Source organism: Lactuca serriola, chromosome 6 (assembly GCF_051521515.1).
Source record: "Lactuca serriola cultivar US96UC23 chromosome 6, Lser_US96UC23_V15, whole genome shotgun sequence".
NCBI lineage: Eukaryota > Viridiplantae > Streptophyta > Magnoliopsida > Asterales > Asteraceae > Lactuca > Lactuca serriola.
The window spans coordinates 30,405,698-30,427,033 of NC_136413.1; the positions used below are offsets into that span (position 1 = coordinate 30,405,698).

At 38.6% G+C, this 21,336-nt stretch overlaps 1 protein-coding gene across 1 annotated transcript; it reads right to left on the reverse strand.

Moving 5' to 3' along the window:
* Positions 1-14,381: 14,381 nt before the first annotated feature.
* On the reverse strand, positions 14,382-15,299 carry LOC145059630 (uncharacterized). The gene is made up of 2 exons (XM_079007446.1): positions 15,133-15,299; positions 14,382-14,805 (listed from the first exon to the last, which is right to left on the reverse strand). The coding sequence occupies exons 1-2, from the start codon at positions 15,297-15,299 to the stop codon at positions 14,382-14,384; spliced, it is 591 nt and encodes a 196-aa protein (XP_078863572.1).
* Positions 15,300-21,336: the final 6,037 nt, after the last annotated feature.

A 21,336-nucleotide genomic window follows, 5' to 3' on the forward strand; every position in this document is an offset into this window, starting at 1 on the left:
CTTTGATGTCACTCACATCATGGAGTTCGATGCTCCACCTCCAAGGTCTCCAAATTCTTAAATCATATATGGAGTTGACTTCGAAATCCTTTTCGGACCTTTAGAAACTGCTCTTGACTCGGAATCTCGATCAAGACTGTCCTCGTCAGTTGCAGCTCCAAGTTCTCAAAACGTTTCTCGTCCGACACTTACCATTCCTCCATTTGATTCCGATCTATTTCGACCTTCTCAGGTTGAGGGGGAGAATGTTCATCCTTCCCTCGAATCAAATGTTGACGGATTTCAAGATGCAGCAGATCAATTCAATGAAATTGATCCCATTCCAAACAACAATGATGACGATGCTAACTTCTTTGACTTTCCGAACGATGACGATGTCGACATATCCGATTCATAAGTTCAAGGGGAGCATCATCCTCAAATTCAAATTGTTCGGGGGGGGGGGGGGGGGGGGAGCAACACAACCCCATTGTTGATATTGGATCATCTGTTGCACAAGAACTTCCGAGATTACACATTTGGACAAAGTATCATCCTCCAAATCAAGTAATTGGAAATCTTAATGCTGGTGTTCAAACACATTCTCCTACGAACATCCAAAATCAGTGCCACTTCTCGGCATTCATTTCAATGGTTGAACCAAAATCCATCAAGGATGCTTTAGAACATGCTGACTAGATTACAACCATGCAAGAAGAGTTAGCAGAATTTAACAGAAATGAAGTGGGACTCTCATCCCTCTTCCTCAAGATCACATTCTTGTTGGCACATGGCGGGTCTTCTGAAACAAGCTTGATAACACCAGAGTTATTATCAGAAACAATGCAAGATTGGTGGCCAAAGGATTCACTTAGATCGAAGGACTTGATTACGACAAGGCTTTCGCTCCTATTGCTCCTGTAGAATCCATCCGAATCTTTCTTGTTTATGCAACTTACAAAGGCTTTAAAGTTCACCAAATGGACATTAAAAGTGCTTTTCTCAATGGTGAATTGGATACCGAAGTGTATCTTCAACAGCCCCCCATTTTGTAAATCTTTGATATCCAAACTATTGTTTCAAACTTCAAAAAGCTATTTATGGAGTCAAGCAAGCTTTACGTGCCTGGTACGAAACTCTAACTGATTTTCCGAATTGTTCCGGTTTTCAAAGAGGAATTCTTGCTCCCATCGTATTCTGAATATCGAATGGAAACCATCTTATGTTAATTTAAATTTATGTTGACGACATCATCTTTGGATCCAGGGATTCAATGATGGTGACTTAAGTTTCTTCCTCGGACTCCAATTCAAGCAAACCAACAAAGGAATCTTTGTTCGCCAGGAGAAATATATTTTCGAACTTCTGAAAAGTATTCAATGGACACCTGTGCCTCTGCAAAGGTTCCAATTGATCGGTTTTGAGCATAACAACATATCATATGTGTGCATGCGACCCTAAATTGATTGGATCTAAGTTTTCTCTATTAAACATACAAACAATGAACACAAAGAAGAAACCCTAGGTTCTATGTATAATAATGGAAATTCACACAATTGGAATCATAATACATACCTTGATTGTTATATTGTAATAACAATCTAAAACCTTGTGGATCTTGAATTTTGAGAACTTAGTGTCACAAGCGTCACAACTCTAATGGCTCACAAACATACTTAGCAAGAGGATGATTATGAGAGGAGGAGCGAGGAGACAATTTTTGGTTTTCTTAGGGTTTAGGAAACTTAGCCTAGCCGAAATCCACAAGGGGTTATGCCCTTTATGTAGTTTTTGATTTCTTAGAGCCAAAGTCAGGGTTAAGATAAGGAAACCCTAATCCCTTTGTTTAAGGCCTAAGGAGCTCATGGATCCTCATCCTTAAGGCTATGAACGAAATTTCTAGGACCTTCCCTTGAGAATTTCGTCCATCCCTCCTAGGATCGTCCAAGAGCCAAATTCCACAACTATCAATAAATTGCAAAACAATCTCTGCACTTTTAATTAATTCCTTTAATCCTAAAATTAATCCCAAATTAATTTCTGATTAAATATTAATTAATAATATGATTTCTAATGAATATATTATTTCCATAACATATTAATAAATCATTTATATCAATTTATCATTCCAAATATTAAATTCTTCCTCTTCCTCAATCAATCATCCTGTCAAGTTGCTAGTGTAAAGGTAACCCAAACAGATCATGCCACTATCAATTCAAGTACATACCAATTATAGTTATGGGCTTAGACACCTAATCCAACAGTCTCCCACTTGGATAAGTCTAATAACTATAATTGCAAGTATGACTTCAAAAATTGACAAGAAATCATCGTTGTGAAAGCCGCTCTCGAACTCTGACCTAGTTAGTAACGTGTCCTTAGATAAGTGATCAAATATTCCTCCGTTCTACAAGATATCGTATGGACATGAGACATGGATTATAATCGTTCTCTTTGTCCAAGATTTGTTTCCTAATTTCCGATTCATGAGGACTGACGTCAAACTACTAATTGAACACATCTATTTAGTCCAAGCTTGGCCAAGCGCTTTAGATGTCATCACCAAATCATCAAGGGGCCCACAAACATCACTTTTCCCTTGAGGGAAAAAGGAACGAATAAAGTTCGAATTATATGTTTGCACTATTCACTCATCAAATCACGCATAACAATACATTTTATAACATGAAATTACTTATGCGTTTACATATTATCAATGCACAACTGACTCGCACACAACAACTCATATATCTCGGTTTCAAGAATATAAGATATTATCGTCTCAAAATTACTCGTGATGAAATCCATGAAGTAATTCTTTGAGCATGGGTTAATCCAATACTTGAATTCCCATTTCAAAAGTACTCATGAATGCTACAGCAAACCATTGTTATGTCTAATTCCTTAGAAAATCTATAGTCTAATTCATTACTGTCTTAATTCACTACTTACTTCCAAAAGTATGATCAACTGTGGATGTTTGAATAATCCAATTATTCGGGAAGTAAAACATGTGAAATGAAACCCAATAATAACCTAATTAACTATGGTCTCAAAACTATTGAATATAAAGTACACACATATTAGTTAATCACCCTATTAATTAGACTTTATTAATTGTATAATGATTCGATTAATCAACTAAGCACTTGAATTAAATATCAGTCATGCCATGTTCTAAATATGCAACTATGTCTCTATGGTCCTTCCTTTGTTAATAGATCGATTGGACATTATTCCAGTGATGCTCATTTCACAATTTTAAATTCTTATTAGAACTAGTAAGAATTCCAAATTATTTTCATCACTAAATGTTTTAGAGTCTAACATTTCATGCAATATCTTTTTGTGATGAAGTGGCCTAAAAGTCACAAAGGCTTTGCCAACGATGTCATAAAATGCTCAATTGAAACTTTATTACTTAAAACAAATTCATGGTTACGAAGTTTCAAATTCAAGATACAATTCTTGAACACCTTCCTTGCATTAAGGTTTCTAACTCATATTTAAATACTCAACTCTCATTATGGAAACATTTCCATATTCCCTTATGACCATTGATTCTACACAAGAATTATCCCAATCTGAAGCATGTCACTATGGTTCGTCCAAATAATATACCTCCAACTGTCCAAAAGCAACGAATCCTTTGGTAAACCTTAGATTGTTCTTGACATTTGTTTAAAAACTTCAGTCACATCTTGCTCTAGTCCTTTTCTCCTTAAATGCCCTATGCATTTGGAAAAATCAGAACAAGTGAATATTATAGCATAAGTAATCAATCCTATATCTGAATCGTATGAGATTCGATACATAATGTCTTATATAAAGACATGATACTTGATCAGTCTCTTGCCATAATATTTCCATATACCGAATTTCCTATGTTGAATCACTTCAACACGATATTTATATATGTCAAGACAAAGTTCCATTAATACTTCAATCTAAACTTTTAGATTTGAAATGAAGTATGAGTGCCCTCTACCTTAAGCTTATTATATTGAAACAATTTCTCAATCATTGCAACTTTCAAATTGAAAACTTTGTTTCCTACCAATAGTATTGGCAACCTGAAACACTTAGCATAACAACTATGCTCTCACTAGCATAATAATTATACTCTTGCTTTGCATAAAAATTATGCTCCTATCTACATAACAATTATGCTCCCACTAGCTTTGACATGTACCTAGAAATGAACTGGACTTCTAGAAATTAGTACTATTGACTTTCTTTTTAAAGTTTAGATTTTTGATACGTGATGCTTTGATCAGTCTTCATCTAGACTTCTCAAGCTCATACAACTTCATTAGATAACATGTGTATGTGTGTTTAATCCCTTTCAGAACTTATAGCGATAAGTCCTGGATGTTCAAACTATTACCTGCCTTATCTCATAATTCGAACTATGAAAAAGGATTTCGTAATCATATATGAATTTGAGAATGCAATTATCACCACTGCTAATCATGATATCAATCAGATTTAAAATCTACTAGCGAAAGTGTTTCCTCATAATCATTTTCATGAATTAGAGCCAAAAATTTTTCCATCTATTTATGGTGTATGTGTTCTTATCCATGTGAATTTATCAATTCCAACCTACAATCATAAGATAAGGTTGATGACAAACCAAAATCAAATTTTGTTTTTCCTTTCATGGACTGAACTTTGCTTTTTCTTAATTTCTTGGCATCTGATAGCACAAGGGCCTACCATGTCTTCCATATTGTTTAAGCAGCTCACTTCCATTGACCAATGTACTATCACTGACCAACGTGCTCTGCCTTTTGTAGTCAAATGAGAACCATAGATTTCACATGCATTGCCAACTCAACTTGAAGATGCACAGAAGTAAGAATTTTTCAACTTAACATGATAGGTTGTCAACCTCAGGTTGTGTGCTAGTGATAACTAAAAGGTTTATTCTTTGTTGAATCTTAAAACCTTTCAAGATCAATAAGACTCTTGATGACTTCTTGACATATAAGTTTTTCTGTTAAGGAACATTCCTTGAAAAGAAAAAACAAATATTCAACAATTAGTGTGGATTCTTTTCAAGAAAACACTTCATTTAATTGGTCTTAGTTTATCCTTTGTTTTAACCAAAACATCATAACTACCAATTCCAAAAAGGCTAAAGTATGAAAACATTTCTACTCCACATTTCATGAGGTGTCATAAACCTACTTAGTTTGAAATAAGCTTCAAGATACGATTTGTAGTTACTAGAGTATGACTCTAAAACTTGATTTGGAAACGAAGTATGATTCATCTCTTTGATTAAACTATTTCAACAATATCTGATTCCTCTTCTTAGTTGAGACAATTTCACTAAGATGTTCTTCGAGGATCCATTGTGACATGGTTCCATAATCATTAAGACAATCATAAAACACGATACCAGAGTACTCTCCTTTCGTTTCAAATGGCAGCAACCTTTATCTTTCTACCTAATAGATTCTTCATATTCGATATGCCAATCTTTGAAACCTTTCAAAGAATCAGAATCATATTTAGTCTTATAAGTATAACCATATTTACTGAACCATCAGTAAATCATGACGAATAGACCTATCATCCTTTGTGGTGGATCTAAATATTCCACATTAATGTGCACTAGATCCATTAGTCCTTCACTTTGACTCACATAAACATGTGATCAACAAATTAGTCTTAATCTTCCACAGATCAAGATTCTCACACATCACACAATTCAAATTGTATGACTCCAAGTTTCTACCCAACTGAAACTTGGGTGATGAGAATTCCTTTTCACTTGGATGATTATGATATTTCCATAAACAACATAATTTAAGAATCAAATCCATTTAACATTGCTAATAATAGAAATATAACCACCAATTCTCATAAATGTCATTGCAAGGATATATAAAGTAAGTAAATAAAAAATTCACTTTATTGATAATATGCGGAAAAATTTGTCCTTATAATGCAAATATATGAAAACTATGCTTCTAGATATTTCATAAGAATTCTGTAACGACCCGATTTTCATGTATGGATAGTATAACTTTAAATTTCAAGTTCCAAGGTCTACTCGACGAGTGGGTGCCCTGACTCGACGATTAGGAGCGGGCTTGGGTCACGTATTTAAGTGACCAACTCGCCGAGTCAGAAGAGTGACTCGACGAGTTGGAGCTAGAGGGTGAAACCCTAATCCCTGGGGTTTTGAACCCTAATTAAAGGATCCTTTTCCCCCTTAGCCTTCCCTTGCAGCCCCTGTGAGTCTAGAAACCCTAAATCTCCATTTTTCTCTCCATGTTTGTTTAAGCTTGAAAGGTGGATATTGGTGATGAAAGGCTTGAAGATCAAGAGGCTTTGAGCAACGAACAGTTGGGGATCTAAAATCTACCTCAGTTTATCATCATTTAAAGGTATCAAGTCATCACCTTGAGCTTCTTCTAGCTAGATGCCTTTTATATTTGAGTTTTAGGACCATTTTGGGTTTTTGGTGTTGCATTTCGAGTAATGAACCAAGATCTGAAGTTGCAACTTTAGATCTAGGCTCATCTCGGCTCTTATCATCATAAAGTCTCAGTCTTTAGCATGTTAATGAAGCTCTTTTGCCTAGAACCTCTTCTTTAGCTTGATTTAAGTCATTAGCACCGTGCATGCACGTAAAGTTTGCAACTTTACGTGATAAACATGCCCTAGGAGCTTGGATCTGCAGTATGGAGCCTTAGCCTGGCTTAAAAAGCATCTGTATGGATGAAGAATCGAAGGGACTCGGTGAGTCCGATGAAGATTATCGTAGACTCAACGAGTCAGTAGGGTGACTCGGCGAGTCCGATGAAGATTGCCTTAGGCTCGGCGTGTCAGCCGAGTGACTCGGAGAGTTAGCAAGTTATGCAAGAAACTCGGCGAGTAGCTAAGGGTACTCGACGAGTTGAGTTCAACATGGACTATTGACCGTGATAGTTGACTTTGACTTTGACCAAGGGTTGACTATTTGACTTCTGAAGGTATTTTGGTAAATTGAATATTGATAGCAAAAGGCATTGGTGAATATAGGTGTTGGAGTTGTAGCTACATCTGGAAGAGTTTGACACTACCTTTCGAGCTACTTGCAAGGTGAGTTATCCTCACTATACTCCAGGGTCTAAGGCACCAAGTTTGGCCCTTTGGATTGTTATCTGGTTATGTTATGCTAGTATGATCTATTAAAACGGTATCGTAGAAGGTAGGATAATATTATATGGTATGTGGTATGACCTGTTAGACCGGTATCCTAGAGGGTAGGATAATATTATATGATATGTTAGATCAGCATCCTGGTAGATAGGATGATGTCATGTGCTATGTGATATGATCCGTTAGATCAAATATTGTATATAGACTGTTATGTGATTGTATGTTATATGTGCACATGTTCATTTAGCGGTTGAGATTTATCTGCTTTGTGCGGAGGCCAATAGACCTGGGCATTCCAACCTATAGGTTGTGGGCCGTGAGTATTCCATCCTGAGGATGATTGGACTCGTAGTATGTGGGGATTCCAACCTGTTGGTTGTGGGCCTAGGTATCCCATCCGGAGGATGATTGGACCCATAGTATGTTGGCATTCCAACCGGATGGTTGAGGGCCTGGGGTATTCCAACCCAATGGTTGATTGGACCCAAAGTATGATGTTTATGATTATTATGCGTATTGTTGTGGGTATGGGTATTTTAGGGGAACTCACTAAGCTTTCGGGCTTATAGTCTCAGTTTATTGTTTCAGGTACATCAGGGGATCGCGACAAGGCAATGGCGTGATCATACAACTCCTCATGTTTTGTTTACGTTTATGGGAAAACTATGATATTATACATTTTGAAAACAAGATTTTAATGATTTAAAGGTTTTGAAATGTTTTTAAATTTTCAAAATTTGGCATGAATTTTATGGGTGTTACACAATCTATTAACCTATCATAACTCTTAATCAGCAGCTCAAAAATCCGATCATCGAACAATGCGACCGATATCCATCTTTCACGATCAGATTTAGCTTGCTTCTCTTAAGCTTCCTTCTTTCTTTTACATCCTGCAAAACATCAAAATGCAATTATCACATCATGTATTAAGAATCTATTAATCGGAACTTAATAAACTAGAGTTAGATAGTGGATATACCTGAAGTAGACTCATACAACTTGACTTTACTATCTCTGCGATCTTTCAGGTAGACAGGGTAGCTTCGCATCTAATTTCCCTTCAATTGGAAATAGAAACATATGGACTATTTAGGAATTGCACATGGAACTATCTCAAAATTATCCTTTCTCTTTACCATATGGTCAAACGGTTTGAACTTGGTCGGTCCATTTCCATTGGGAGGAGAAACCTTTTCTGGACTACCAATGTTACCATTTTCAATGTCCACGGAAACTTGGAAGATAGATCCTTCAAACACATTTTCTTGATTTGTGCTCTTAAGCATTTCTGCTTCAGCATCAATCAGCATATATGTCAGATCGATTAAGGTCACGTCATGGTCCCTCTCATAAAAGTCTTTAATGAACTGACTATATGAGTTTGGAAGCGAAAATAAAACCAAGTCAATGGCCAGCTCCCTTGGGAAAATGACACCAAACATTCCCAATCTATTAATGTGCGATTTTGTTTCAGGATATGCACACACATGGACTTTCCATCTTGATGTTTACATGCCAAATGGGTGTAGGTGACTTTGAACTGTTCAAGTTGAAGAAATCGTGGGTCAGGGAGAATTACTGGAAGAGGTGGAGGAAGAGTTGGGGAAGCATGATTTCTAGTTATACCATTTGAAAAAGGGAACATTCTTTCACCTTGATCAACTTGTGGAAGATTATCTTTAGAAGGAAAACCATTTCCAGAAGGACAAAGAGAACCATTGTTTTCTTGACTCGACATCTATAAAGGGAGAAAAGAATTCAATTTAGTTGATTTATTTAATACATAATTATTAACCCAACATTTAAATTAAGGCTAGGATCCATATTTTCGATTCGAAATTTGAATAGGGATGTCGTAATCAAACTCGAATCTATTTTAGGAAGGTAGGCATTTACCAGTTTCAACTAATGAAACTCCTAGACCTTTTGAGATTCATGGAAGTATTCAATGGCATGTTTAATCTCGATTATGCTCTCACTTTTGTGACTAGGATGCCGACGATCACAAACGAGATGTGGATAACCATGCAAATTAGCTTGGTACTCTCGATGTCATTTATCATCTGAAATTAGCGTGTCGGTTAACCACATGTGCTCCATTAACTCAATGATAATTTACGAGACACCCATTGTCAACAATATTAGTCCCATATTAGTGTGTCGGTTAACCACACACGCTCCACTAACGACCAATAAGGTGCAATGTGTAATTTCATGGGTTGGCATCAAATTCACATTTTTCCTAAAGTAACTAAGAATGAGATTTTAGAAAATAGTTTAGTTACTTTTATCATTATACTTTTAATGAGGATTAAATATCCTATCGAACTCGTTCGGCTAACGACTCTCCACCATAAAAGAGAGCGGTGGGTAAGAATGGATACCCAATGACAGTCATTTTACAGGCCACTTCCTTAAACTCCTCTTATAGTATGGCTTCGTGAATGACACGTACTGGCGATTCGACTGACTCGTCTTATACATATAGTAAATATTAAACTTTTAATCTTACATTTAGTATAGGGTGTATTTTAAACATTTTAAAATACTAAAGGTTTAATCTTTTAATAAATTAAACATTTAATTTAATAAAATTTAAACCACATATGGATTTATTAGATATCATTAACAAAATCAATGAGGATATATTTTAGGGTTTTCATTTTCAATTTCTAAAATTAAGTCTTTTAATTTTAAATTTCAAACAACCAAAAAATATTAATTATTCAATCCAATTAATAATTATTTAGTAACCAATTATGGATATATTAATTATCCTTTAATTAATCAATTAATTAAATTATTAATCATATCCATAAAGATAATTACAATCAAATAAATCATCATTATCTAATTCATAATTATCTCCTAACATTTAGGTTTTACTGAATTATATTATATTACCAAAAATCAGATTATGGCAGAATTAATAAAAGATAATTAGCAAATATAAATGTAGTAAATCAAGTTAGGCAAGAAAATCCGAAATCAGATCTGACGCGCCAACTAGACAAGTTGGAGGACCAAACTTGACGAGTTCATTGAATAGAATGTCGATTCTATTCCATTCTCCTTTGAATAAGAACACAATTGCATCTATTCAATACAAAATTAATCCTATTCTCTAGTACCAGTGATGGGTTTTGAGCATAACAACATATCCTATGTGTGCATGCAACCCTAAATTGATTGGATCTAAGTTTTCTCCATTGAACATGCAAACAATGAACACAAACAAGAAAACCTAGGTTCTATGTATAATAATTAAAATTTAAAAAATTTGAATCATAATACATACCTTGATTGTTATATTGTAATAACCATCTAAAACCTTGTATATCTTCAACTTTGAGAACTTAGTGTCACAAGCGTCACACCTCTACTGGATCACAAACACACTTAGCAAGAGGATGATTATGAGAGGAAGAGAGAGGAGACAATTTTTTGTTTTCTTAGGGTTTAGGAACCTTAGTCTAGCCGAAATCCACAAGGGTTTATGCCCTTTATATAGTTGTTGGTTGCTTAGAGCCAAAGCCAGGTTTAAGAGAAGGAAACCCTAATCCCTTTGCTTAAGGCCTAAGTAGCTCATGTATCCTCATCCTTAAGGCCATGAATGAAATTTCTAGGTCCTTCCCTAGAAATTGCCCCCAATTGCCCCCAAGTTATTCCTGAAAATATAGGAGTTAATTTCGAGAATATGAAAGGGATAACTTAAATTAAAGAGGTAAAAGGAGAGGGATAAGTAATTTTCAAAATTAACCCTTAACCGCTAGGTAGTATTGAAATCCAAAGGGTGGATAGCTAGCCGTTAATGGTCAAATCAGCCTCGAATCCTCAATATAAATAGAGGTGATCAGTTCCACAATTCTTTACTCGTCTCGATTTTCTTTTCTTTACTTGTGCTGACTTTTGATTTTCTTTTCTTTATCTCTTTTTCTTCTACGTTTTTACTTCTTCCATAATGGTTAGAAAAATGGACGTTTCTCGCCAAAACATCTTAGCACTCCCTGAAGTTGACTTCACCGACCAAGGGATTCTCTCCTACGAGGAGACGTGTTCCTTCGGTGATGATGATATTGAGTCTTTGAGACTCAATGGAGCCTTCCTTTCTAAATCCATTTTTAGGCCCTTCGACCCTCTCATCCAACCTGACTTTGTTACTCCTACCTGGGTGTGCTTCACAAAATCCCCTTCTCCCTGGATTTGAAATACCCTTTCCCTAGGATTGTCTCCGAATTCTTTAGGGTGACTGAGATCTCATATATTCAGGCCATGTTGATTGTTTGGAGGATCCTAAATTGGATTGACCAAGTAAATCAGTCAAAAGGCCTTGATATAGGTCTTCTTGAATTGGCCTGTGTGTATGATCTCACAACCTTCGGGTATTCTCGCTTTCTCCTCAAAGTCAAAACCCATAGATCTCCTCTGGTCCTGAAAACCAAACATAATGACGGAGCTTGGAAAGAAAAATACTTTTTTATGAGATGCGACTTTGTTCCTAGTGGGGATCTTATGTTGGATGCCTGGGTCAAGAAGGGTAGGATTCTTTTATATTAATATAAGGATCCTGGAATTCACATATTCTTATTGTGTTTGGATTTTGCAGCTTTCAAAATCGAAGAGCTCGTCCCTCTTGCTGAGGAATCTAAAGAGAAGATCGAGAAGTTCTTTGCCCTGTCTGAATTTGAGAGATCATTCCGATTTTATCAAGCCACTCGGCAAGAAAGCTCTTCTGCCACTGACCTCATGTCGACAGGTAAGGATCCTTGATTCCTTTCGCTTGTGATAAAGGTTATTAATAGTCTTTCGTTATATATTTATATAGGATCCAAAGCCATTTGCTCCAGTGCTCGCTTCACACTCGCTGATCTTGACACAACCATGTCAAAGGGTCAGCTGACGGTGAAAAAGGAGAAGTGCTCGTCTCCTCTTACACCCGAAAGATCAACCATTGACTTGATAGGGAAGACCCTGGGATCTCGGAAAAGGAAAACTATTGACTTTGCAGGTCTATCTTTGGAGAGCCTTAGGGCCAAGGAAGCGCTCCAGAAATTGGTATCTTTCTCCCAAGCTGTAAGTGTTGGTTTTATTCTTGTTCTATTCTTTATTCTACCTTTCGATGACCCACTATGACTCTGTTTTAGGTCTCAGATCATGTTTCCACTGATCTAAGGATCCGATTGGAGAGGGCTAAACAAGACCTTCAGGGACAAGAGAGGATGTGGAAAGCAACCACCAAGGATCTGTTGAGGAGAGTGGAACTGCTCAGCAAGGAGAAGGTTGAGAAGGAGGAGGAGCACTTGCTCGAGATGGAGGAAGTGATCTCTGATGCAAAGGTCGGTGTTACAATGGCTATTTGGGAGGCTAAGATCCATCTTGCAGAGGATCTGGAGAATGTAGGTTCCTGGGATGTGGACGGTTAGCGCAAGGCACTGGCCAAATTGACTGGCAAGCCTGCTACCACCATTCAGGATCATGTATTGTAGCTGACCAAAGGAGGGGAGAAGAAGGATGTGGCCGACGATGACCAGGCTAAGTTCTAGGCCTACAAGAAGTTAGTTTAGGTAGTTTTTGTTTTATCAGTAATGTAAAATAATTAATCTTTTGGTTGGGTTGGTGTGCAACCTCTTTTGAATGCAATGGTTTTGTTCTATTTTTATATATCTCTCTTGATTTCTCTGCATAACTGTTACGATAATAGGATCCTTAAACAATCAAGATCCCGGTAAACTTGGTTCATTCAAACAATCCTAAGACAAAATTCTTTTAGTGAATCACTTTTAGTATACTTGAATTCTGATAACCAAATGATTTTTGCTAAGGATCCTAGAAATTTTAGGATCCTTAAACTGTACTTAGAGTTTTTTCAAGAATAAGGATAGATGGAACCTGATTGTCTTCAAGTTTTTCCTTAAGCTTCAGAAGCTTTTCAATCTTAGAATTTACTAAGGATAAACCTCAGCTTAGGAAAGAACTTAGGATCATTGTTGACTTCTGATGATAAGGTTCTTACTAATGAGGTTCCATACCGATGAGGATCTTAATGATGAGGATCCTTAAAGATGTGGATCCTTATTGATGAGGATCCTTAATGATTAGATCATACATGAGAATTCCCTTCTTAGGATAACATGTTTAGGTTATAAACCTTGACAAAATTCTTACGTAACATCATAAGTTCAACATGTTAATGTTATGTACTGGCGAGGATCCCAACTTGTGACATATTTCATGGGAAAGATCCCTAGTTATGATAACATGAAAATTTTATGATTCGTGTATTTTCTGGGGAAAAATCCTAATGGGTGATAACATGAAGATGTTATAAACCTTATGTAATTTCTGGGGTAAGATCCCAATTTTAGATAACATGAAAATGTTATAAACCTTATGTAAATTCTGGGGTAAGATCCCAGTTTTAGATAACGTGGAAATGTTATAACCCTTAAGGATATTAACTTATGTTCAAAGATAAGAGGGTTTCCAAGCCACTGCATCGTGAAATGATCCTCTTATTCGTATCCCATAGTTAGATATCGTGCATTTAAGCGAGGTGTATAAACCTTAGCTAGTGTGAAATGGGTAATTAGCTCTTTAAACCTTAGAGGGGAATAAGTACCCTTAAGCGTAGGAGAGATGATCAGTCTCTAGCTTGTGTATATGATAGTTTAAAGATCATACCATTAATATAATGGAATTGTTCAAGTGTTAAGATGTTGAGATCTTCGTGTGTCAAGATCCTTATGTTTCAGGATCTTCAACCTTGAGGATTCTTATATTTCAGGATCATTGCTTATGGATATCCTTAGATGTACGCTGTTCTGCATATAAAACGTTAGCTAGGGGTGGGTGTTAGTCTAGCTAATGCCCCTCCAACGCTTAAGTTAGTAATGTATTCGAGGAGAAAATAAGTAATGATGAAAAGTTTAAGGTAAAGAACATGTGCACCTTCGTTTTGTTGAATATCAATCAATCTTGTTTATATATACTATGCTTTGAGATGTATAACATTACAGGATCCTGGAAAAATGTCTCCTTCAAGTGTTGCTAGCTATATGCTCCTTTTCCTGCATCAACATCTATGAGATATGGTCATTCCCACTTAGGAGCTAATTTACTTGCACTAGGATCCTTGGTGTTTTGAAATGTTTTCCTTAATACCAAGTCTCCTATTTGGAATCTTATGGCTTTTATGTTCTTGTTGTAAGCCTTGGTTATCCTTTTTGATGAGCATCAATTCATCTCTTGGCAAGATCTCTGAGTTCATCAACAGTGTCAAGATCCTGGGCTAGGATCATATCATCGTTTTTTTGATTTTGGAGCAAGTATCTTGCTGTCAGGATCACTACTTTGGTAGGGATCATTGCTTCTATCCCAAACACCATGGAGTAGGGGGTCTGACTTGTGGCTACTTTGGAAGTAGTCGTATCTGCCCATAGGACGAAAGGAAGCTCCTGTGTCCATCTTCCTTTCTTTTTATCTAGCCTTTTCTTCAAGTTGTTTACAATGATTTTATTGTTGGATTCTGCTTGACCATTAGCTTGGGGGTGAACACGAGTGGAAATTATCATTTTGATCCCCCAACTTGTGTAAAAGTCTCTTGTCCTTGTGCATATGAATTGGTATCCATTGTCGCATATGATTTCAACGGGGATCCCGAACCTGGTCAAGATATTACGCTTAATAAATGAGACTACCTCTTTGTCTCTAACCTAAACGAAGGCTTCAGCTTCAATCCACTTCGAGAAGTAATCAGTCATCACCAACATGAATACTTTTCCTCCTAGAGCTATCGGTAATTTTCCTATTCTATCCATTCCCCATTTCATGAATGGCCATGGAGAGATAATAGCATGTACAGGTTCTGTCGGTTAACGTAGGATGTTTCTATGTCTTTGGCAAGCATCACATTTTTCAGCATGCAGAAAAGAATCTCTCTTCATGGTTGGCCAGTAGTATCCTGTTCTCAATACCTTGGAGCATAAGGACCTGCCCCCATTTTGATTGTCGCAGTCTCCTTCATGTATGTCCTTCAAGACTTCTGCAGCTTCAGGATCTCCGATGGCTGCTACACTTATTGGTTGTTCAGGATCGTCGGGTTTATCAGAAAGGGCTTCTATAGCTGGAGTTATTACGTGGTTTATAGGGATCTTCATTTCCGGTGGGGTCCTTAGGGAGGATCCTAAGTTAGCTAATGCATCTGCTTATGTGTTTTCTTCCTTGGGAACTTAGGTTAGGCTAAAGTTTTCAAAACCAGAGGCTAATTTTTTGAGGATCTCAAGGTATAATGCTAATCTTTCACCTTTCACTGCATAAGGTCCACTGAAGTGGCTGGTTAATAATAAAGAATCAGTAAATACCTGAAGATCCTTAGCCAATTATAGCCCATGATGAGTGCTTCATATTCCACTTCGTTGTTGGTTCCGTTGAATTCGTAACTAATTGCCTGGAGTAGGATGTCCCCATGTGGCGATTTTAGTATGATCCCTAGCCCGGTTCCTTTTTGGTTTGAAGCTCCATCTGTGAATAGTGTGCATTTTCCCAAGTGTTCATCTTCAAATGTGCTTAACTTCACTGACCATTTTTCCATCCTTCCTGACATCTCTGGTTTTCTCATCACATTCTTAATAGGATAATTAGTTTTCACATGTGTCTCAAAATAATGTCTTAACTTATTAGAAGCAGTTACTAATGCAAGAATTAATTTTTTGAGATGAGAATACCTGGTCTCTGGATCTAGAAGACTTTTACTTACGTAATAGATGGGATGTTGGTCACCGTTAAGATCCTTGGCTAGGACAGCACTGACCGCACTTGAGGATACCAAGAAGTAGAGGAGAAGTGGTTCTCCATCTATAGGCTTCATCAGTAGTGGTGCGGAACTTAAGTATCTTTTGATTTCCTGAAAATCTTCTTCGTGTTCTTTGCTCCTTTAAAACTTCTTGTTCTTTTTCAAGATATCATAGAAGGGCTTATACGTTTCTGAGGATCTTGAAATGAACCTGCTAAGTGTCGCTACTCTTCCATTTAGCCTTTGGATGTCTTTTTTTGAAGATGGGGATTTCAGCTTGATGATTGCTTTGATTTGCTTTGGGCTTGCTTCTATTCCTCTCTTGGTTACCATATACCCAAGGAACTTGCCCGACTTCATCCCAAAGTGGCATTTAAAAGGATTCAACTTCATTTTGTATTCGTCTAGAATGTCGAAGGCTTCTTTGAGATCCCTAAGATGATCTTCAACTTTCATGGACTTCACCACCATGTCGTCAATCTAGACGTCCGTGGTGTCCCCCAGCTTGTCTTTAAACATCCGGTTCACCAGTCTTTGATATGTTGCACCTGCATTTTTAAGACCAAAATGCATTTCAGTGTAACAATATATACCTGTTGGTGTTATAAATGTTGTGTCTTCTTGATCGGATGGTTCCATCTGGATTTGATGGAATCTTGCCGAAGCATCCATGAAGGTTAATAGTTCGTCGCTAGTCGTTGCATCTATTGCTTTCTCTTGATTATTACTTGTATCTATATTTCCTTGATAGCTTGTTGAGTCTGCGTAAGCATTATCTCTTAGTTGTTTCTATGTTATTGTCCGGGTTATATCATCAAGAATTGTTATACGCCATTTTGCATGCCAAGAGTCATTAGTGGGTCGTAATTCGCTAAGCGGGATTCAGTTGCTTAGGAGATTATTCTAGTTCTTTGTTGGGTTTAGTTCAGGGGTTTTGATTGAGGGATCTTTACTCGAATCAGCAGTATTAGCTCTTTAGCAAAGTCGAAGTGAAGGGGGTGATAGCAGTGTTCAGGTGGGATTGGCATTCATCTTTGGTAGGACCTTTGGATCCAATCATGACCGTTGGGGTGAAGATTCGCCAGTTTAGAGCAAGGGTAATGGTCTTTAGTTACCAGCATAAGCATTGAATATGTGGATGGCAGCCACATGAGCTCGCTTGATCATTAGAAGTGTTAGAAGAATTTATAAACATAAGGGTTAAAGATAGTTAGAATTTAGAGATTCTACAAAGGAAGGGGAGTTGGGGTGAAGATTCATCCGTTCATAGCAAGGGTTATGGTCTTTAGTCACCACCATAAAGGACATAAGGATTTGGTGCAGTATCATGGGAAGTGATTGGGGTTATAGGGCTGTTGGGATTTAGGGGAGTATCTATCTGGATTTCAAGAGTTAGGCGATCATCGAGATCGGCTAGTAATGGAACGCTAGTTTTGGTATGTGTAGGTCATCGGCGATTCATGTTATATGAAGGTAAGATGGGTTGGGAATCCATCAATTTTTGTGGGATGAAAGAGCTTCAACGACTCAAGTAAGGGATAATCTTTCAGAATTCTAGGAGCTGGATCTGGTGTGAACTAGGGTAAGTTTCACCCCCCATTCGGGAGGAGAGACGACTCAAGTGGCCGTCTGGATTGGAGTTATGTAAGTGGGAGTTCAGGAAACTTCCACCAGCTAGTTGGGGATATTTATATCCAGGTTTAGTAAAGGTGTGAGACTGGCGGCCGAACCAGGTGTGAGACTAGCAGTCTCAACGGTAGCTGGCGATCTTTATATCCAGGTGTAGTAAAGGGTTTCTGTGAATCAAACGATTTCGGATGAAATACAGGTGTTAATCCTTGGACCTCCTATTGTAAATTATGTACCGAGTTGGCTTTGGTGGGAACTCGTGTTGAGAATCGTGAGTGTTTATGTGCAAGGTCTTTATTTTAGTAACAAAAGAATTAAGGAATATGTATGCCAAGGGAATCAGCTGATGGGATCAGGGGGAAAAGAGATGTTTTTGGTTCTAGTCGTAGGAAGAGCCCTTCTGATCGTGTTTCGCAATGATTTTGCCTATGTGTGGGACGAGCAAGTTTGGAACTTCAAAATTATAGCAGAGGCGTATTGGGTCAACAGTTATGGAAGCATTGACTTGTTCAGCACTAGAAGGTTTAACTCCCATATTGCATATCGTTGTTCTTTATATTCATGGAATCGTTATCATAAGGATGAGCCTTTCTCGAAGGAATATCTAATCCCTTTAGTCATGTGAAAAGTTTTGGCATCACCAAATAGTCTGTGATTCTGTTTTGTAGTGGGAACCTCAGGTGTAACTTCCCGAAAATCATGAACAAAAATTTCTTTTAAAAACATTACTAATCCATAGCATTAAGTCATTCAAACATACAAAAAGGGTTTATATGACAAATCAGAGTATCTTTTCCAAAACACTTATTCATTTTATCAGAGTAAACATCCTAGGCTAAACTTTTTGGTGTGTGCCAGGCGATCATCTCGAGCTCTTCATTCCGTTATCGAAAATACCTGAAACCAAAACTGAAAATCGTAATCACGAAGCTTAGTGAGTTCCCCAACCTACCAGACACCATACATACCTACTGAGCCATACATAATTCAGAGCACATAACCACATACTGGGCCCCCGCCCGCTGCATTGGGCCTCGCCCGCCATCGGACCTCCTCCGCCATCAGGCCCCGCCTGGCATCAGGTACCACCTGGCATCGAGCTCCGCCCGGTATACAGATCTGTTTCCCTTAGGCCCTGTCTAACTCTAGGCCTCACTCGCCATACACATACATACGATTAAATAACATATTGAAACATAGGTAAACATTCACTAACCATACCCTACTCTAAGGCGTTGCCTAACTTGTGCCCCGCCCCTGGTATGCTACTGAAGTAGTGGAGCCCCGTCCACATCCCTACTAGTAGTGAGATACGGGCCCTCGCCCACACTCACATCCTTCCTATCACGGGCCTCGCCCCTGTCCATCAATACTCAACTAGTGATGAGATACAGGACCTCGCCCACACTCACCTCCTTACCAGGAACATACAAGTATCACGAAGACAACAAGTATAATCTAATGCACTACATAAGAATCTTCCTCGGGAATACCCCGGCATCGGACCCCTGGCCCGGAAGCATACTATTAACTAACGTACTTCGGGCATACCCCAACATCGGACCCTCGGTCCGGATCCTATCATACCGACACATGCAAGAATCACAAAGACTTCTAGCATCCTAACATGCCTCGGCCTCGCCCGGCATTAGGTCGTAACCCGTAACATAAATAAGTGCCTAGGGCTAACCCCCGCGTCTTCCTTCTATAGATAAGCATAAACATGAACATAAACATAATGGGTCGGTATTATGGCCGTAGACCCATTCACACAAAGGGAAACTCACTTGCACTGCTGAACTCTGCTGATAACCCTCTGGCTGCTATCCGAAAACTACCCGAACTGCTGCTCCTCTAGCTCCCCGAGCTACTAATTTCAATAACAACACTTAGCCTAACTATCCTCAAGAAGCCAACTAAGTCAACTTTGGTCAAGGTCCTTCTCAAGGTCAAAGTCAACGGTCAGATTCAACTTCTAGTTGACTCAACTCGCCGAGTTGTTCTACCAACTCGTCGAGTCCATGCTCCTTTAATCCCAAAACAACCTCGACTCTACTCGTCCATTTTAGCAACAACTCAATGGGTTCTCCTTCAACTAACATTCAGGACCATCTTCAACCGACTCGCCGAGTTGTAGAACAACTCGTCGAGTCCATCTTCATAAGCTAAGGAGATTGCCTTGGACTCGCCGAGTTCCTCCTTGAACTCGTCGAGCACCATGATCTTCATGCCCATTATGGACACAAACTGGCTGAGCCCTTCTCTAACCCCACTCACTGATCCGACTCATAAACAGAAGGGCTTGGGTTTGCGGCCTGACTCGTCGAGTCCATGAACTGACTCGCCGAGTCCATCTTGTGACATCTCTATTTTTTCGATTACAGACCATCCCAGCACCTCCAACTCATAGATCTGGACTCCTTATGCTGGCATTGCACGTAAATTTGCTAACTTTACGTGAATGCAAGGTGTTATGGGGCTAAAACACTTAATCAAAGCTTCAAAGAAAACCTAGGTCATGAAATGGGATCTTAGCTGGATAAAGCCAGCAACTCTGAGCTCCTAAAGCTCAAGAGTGTCCAGATCTGTTGTCCAAATCCATCCTTAAGGGTTTAATACTCGGATTAACCTTGGAAATGATGCAAATGTGACCAAAAGAAAACTAGAAAGGGGATCTATCAATTGAAAGCTCAAGGTCTAGACTTTTTACCTTCTAACAGTTGCCAAAACGATATGAAGGCTGGATCTACACTTCCTTCCTTGCTCCTTTCTTCCAATCCTTCAAAATCTACTCCAATGGACCTCAATCTTCACCAAAAGCTCCAAAAATGAAGTTGGGTGGCGAGGGTTTTGGGGTTCTGGACGAGAGAGGTTGTAATGAACCCTAGGGAAGAGAATAAGATGCTTAAATAGGGTACCAAGTCCCAGAATTAGGGCTTTCCCAACCCAGACCAAACTCGTTGAGTCCACTTGCCGACTCGCCGAGTCGGTCACTTAATTTTCAACACGGAGTCCGCTTCGACTCGCCGAGTCATTCCTTGGACTCGACGAGTTGACCCCCCCTTTGACTTAGGGTTTTCCTTTCCTTTTTTGGCCATTCTGATTCTGGGTGTAACAACTCTCCCCCACTTAAACTAGACTTCGTCCTCGAAGTGCGCCACAGTCAACTATCATACAATCCGCTTACAGCCTTACGTACTTTACCCCATTGGTCCAATCCAGGATACATCATCCTTGGGATATTTCCATAATTACTACCTTCGAGTACAACCCTTTACCCAACCAGTAGGCTTACCGGTACTTCCAGTGCACTTTCACTGATACACAAAGGGTTTCCCCCTTTTTCCTTGCACTGCCACTGGCCTTTCCAAGGCAACTTCCTATAAGCACGACCTTTCCGATCTCCATAAGGAACAAGTCTGCTGCTCAAACCACAATCTTGGTCACTCACAGCGCCGACCATCATACCTGCACTCACGAAATATCCCCTCATACGATGCTCCAATACTAAAAACTCCACCGAGCGTGTGAATTCAGACCATCCTCCGAGAGTATCTGATTCCGCAGTGAGCAACTTAGCATTACCCGATCAGCTCACTGCCTTCTGCACCAAACACTTTATCATTATTCCTGCTTGAAATCCTGCCGACTCCCATCGTTCCCCAAAATATCGGTCCCCCACTAGTTACCGAACGCGATAACATTCCCCCAGTCGCTCCCAGCGACTCATGAAGATATCGCGACTACCTGAACTGCTCTACCAACCCAGCCAC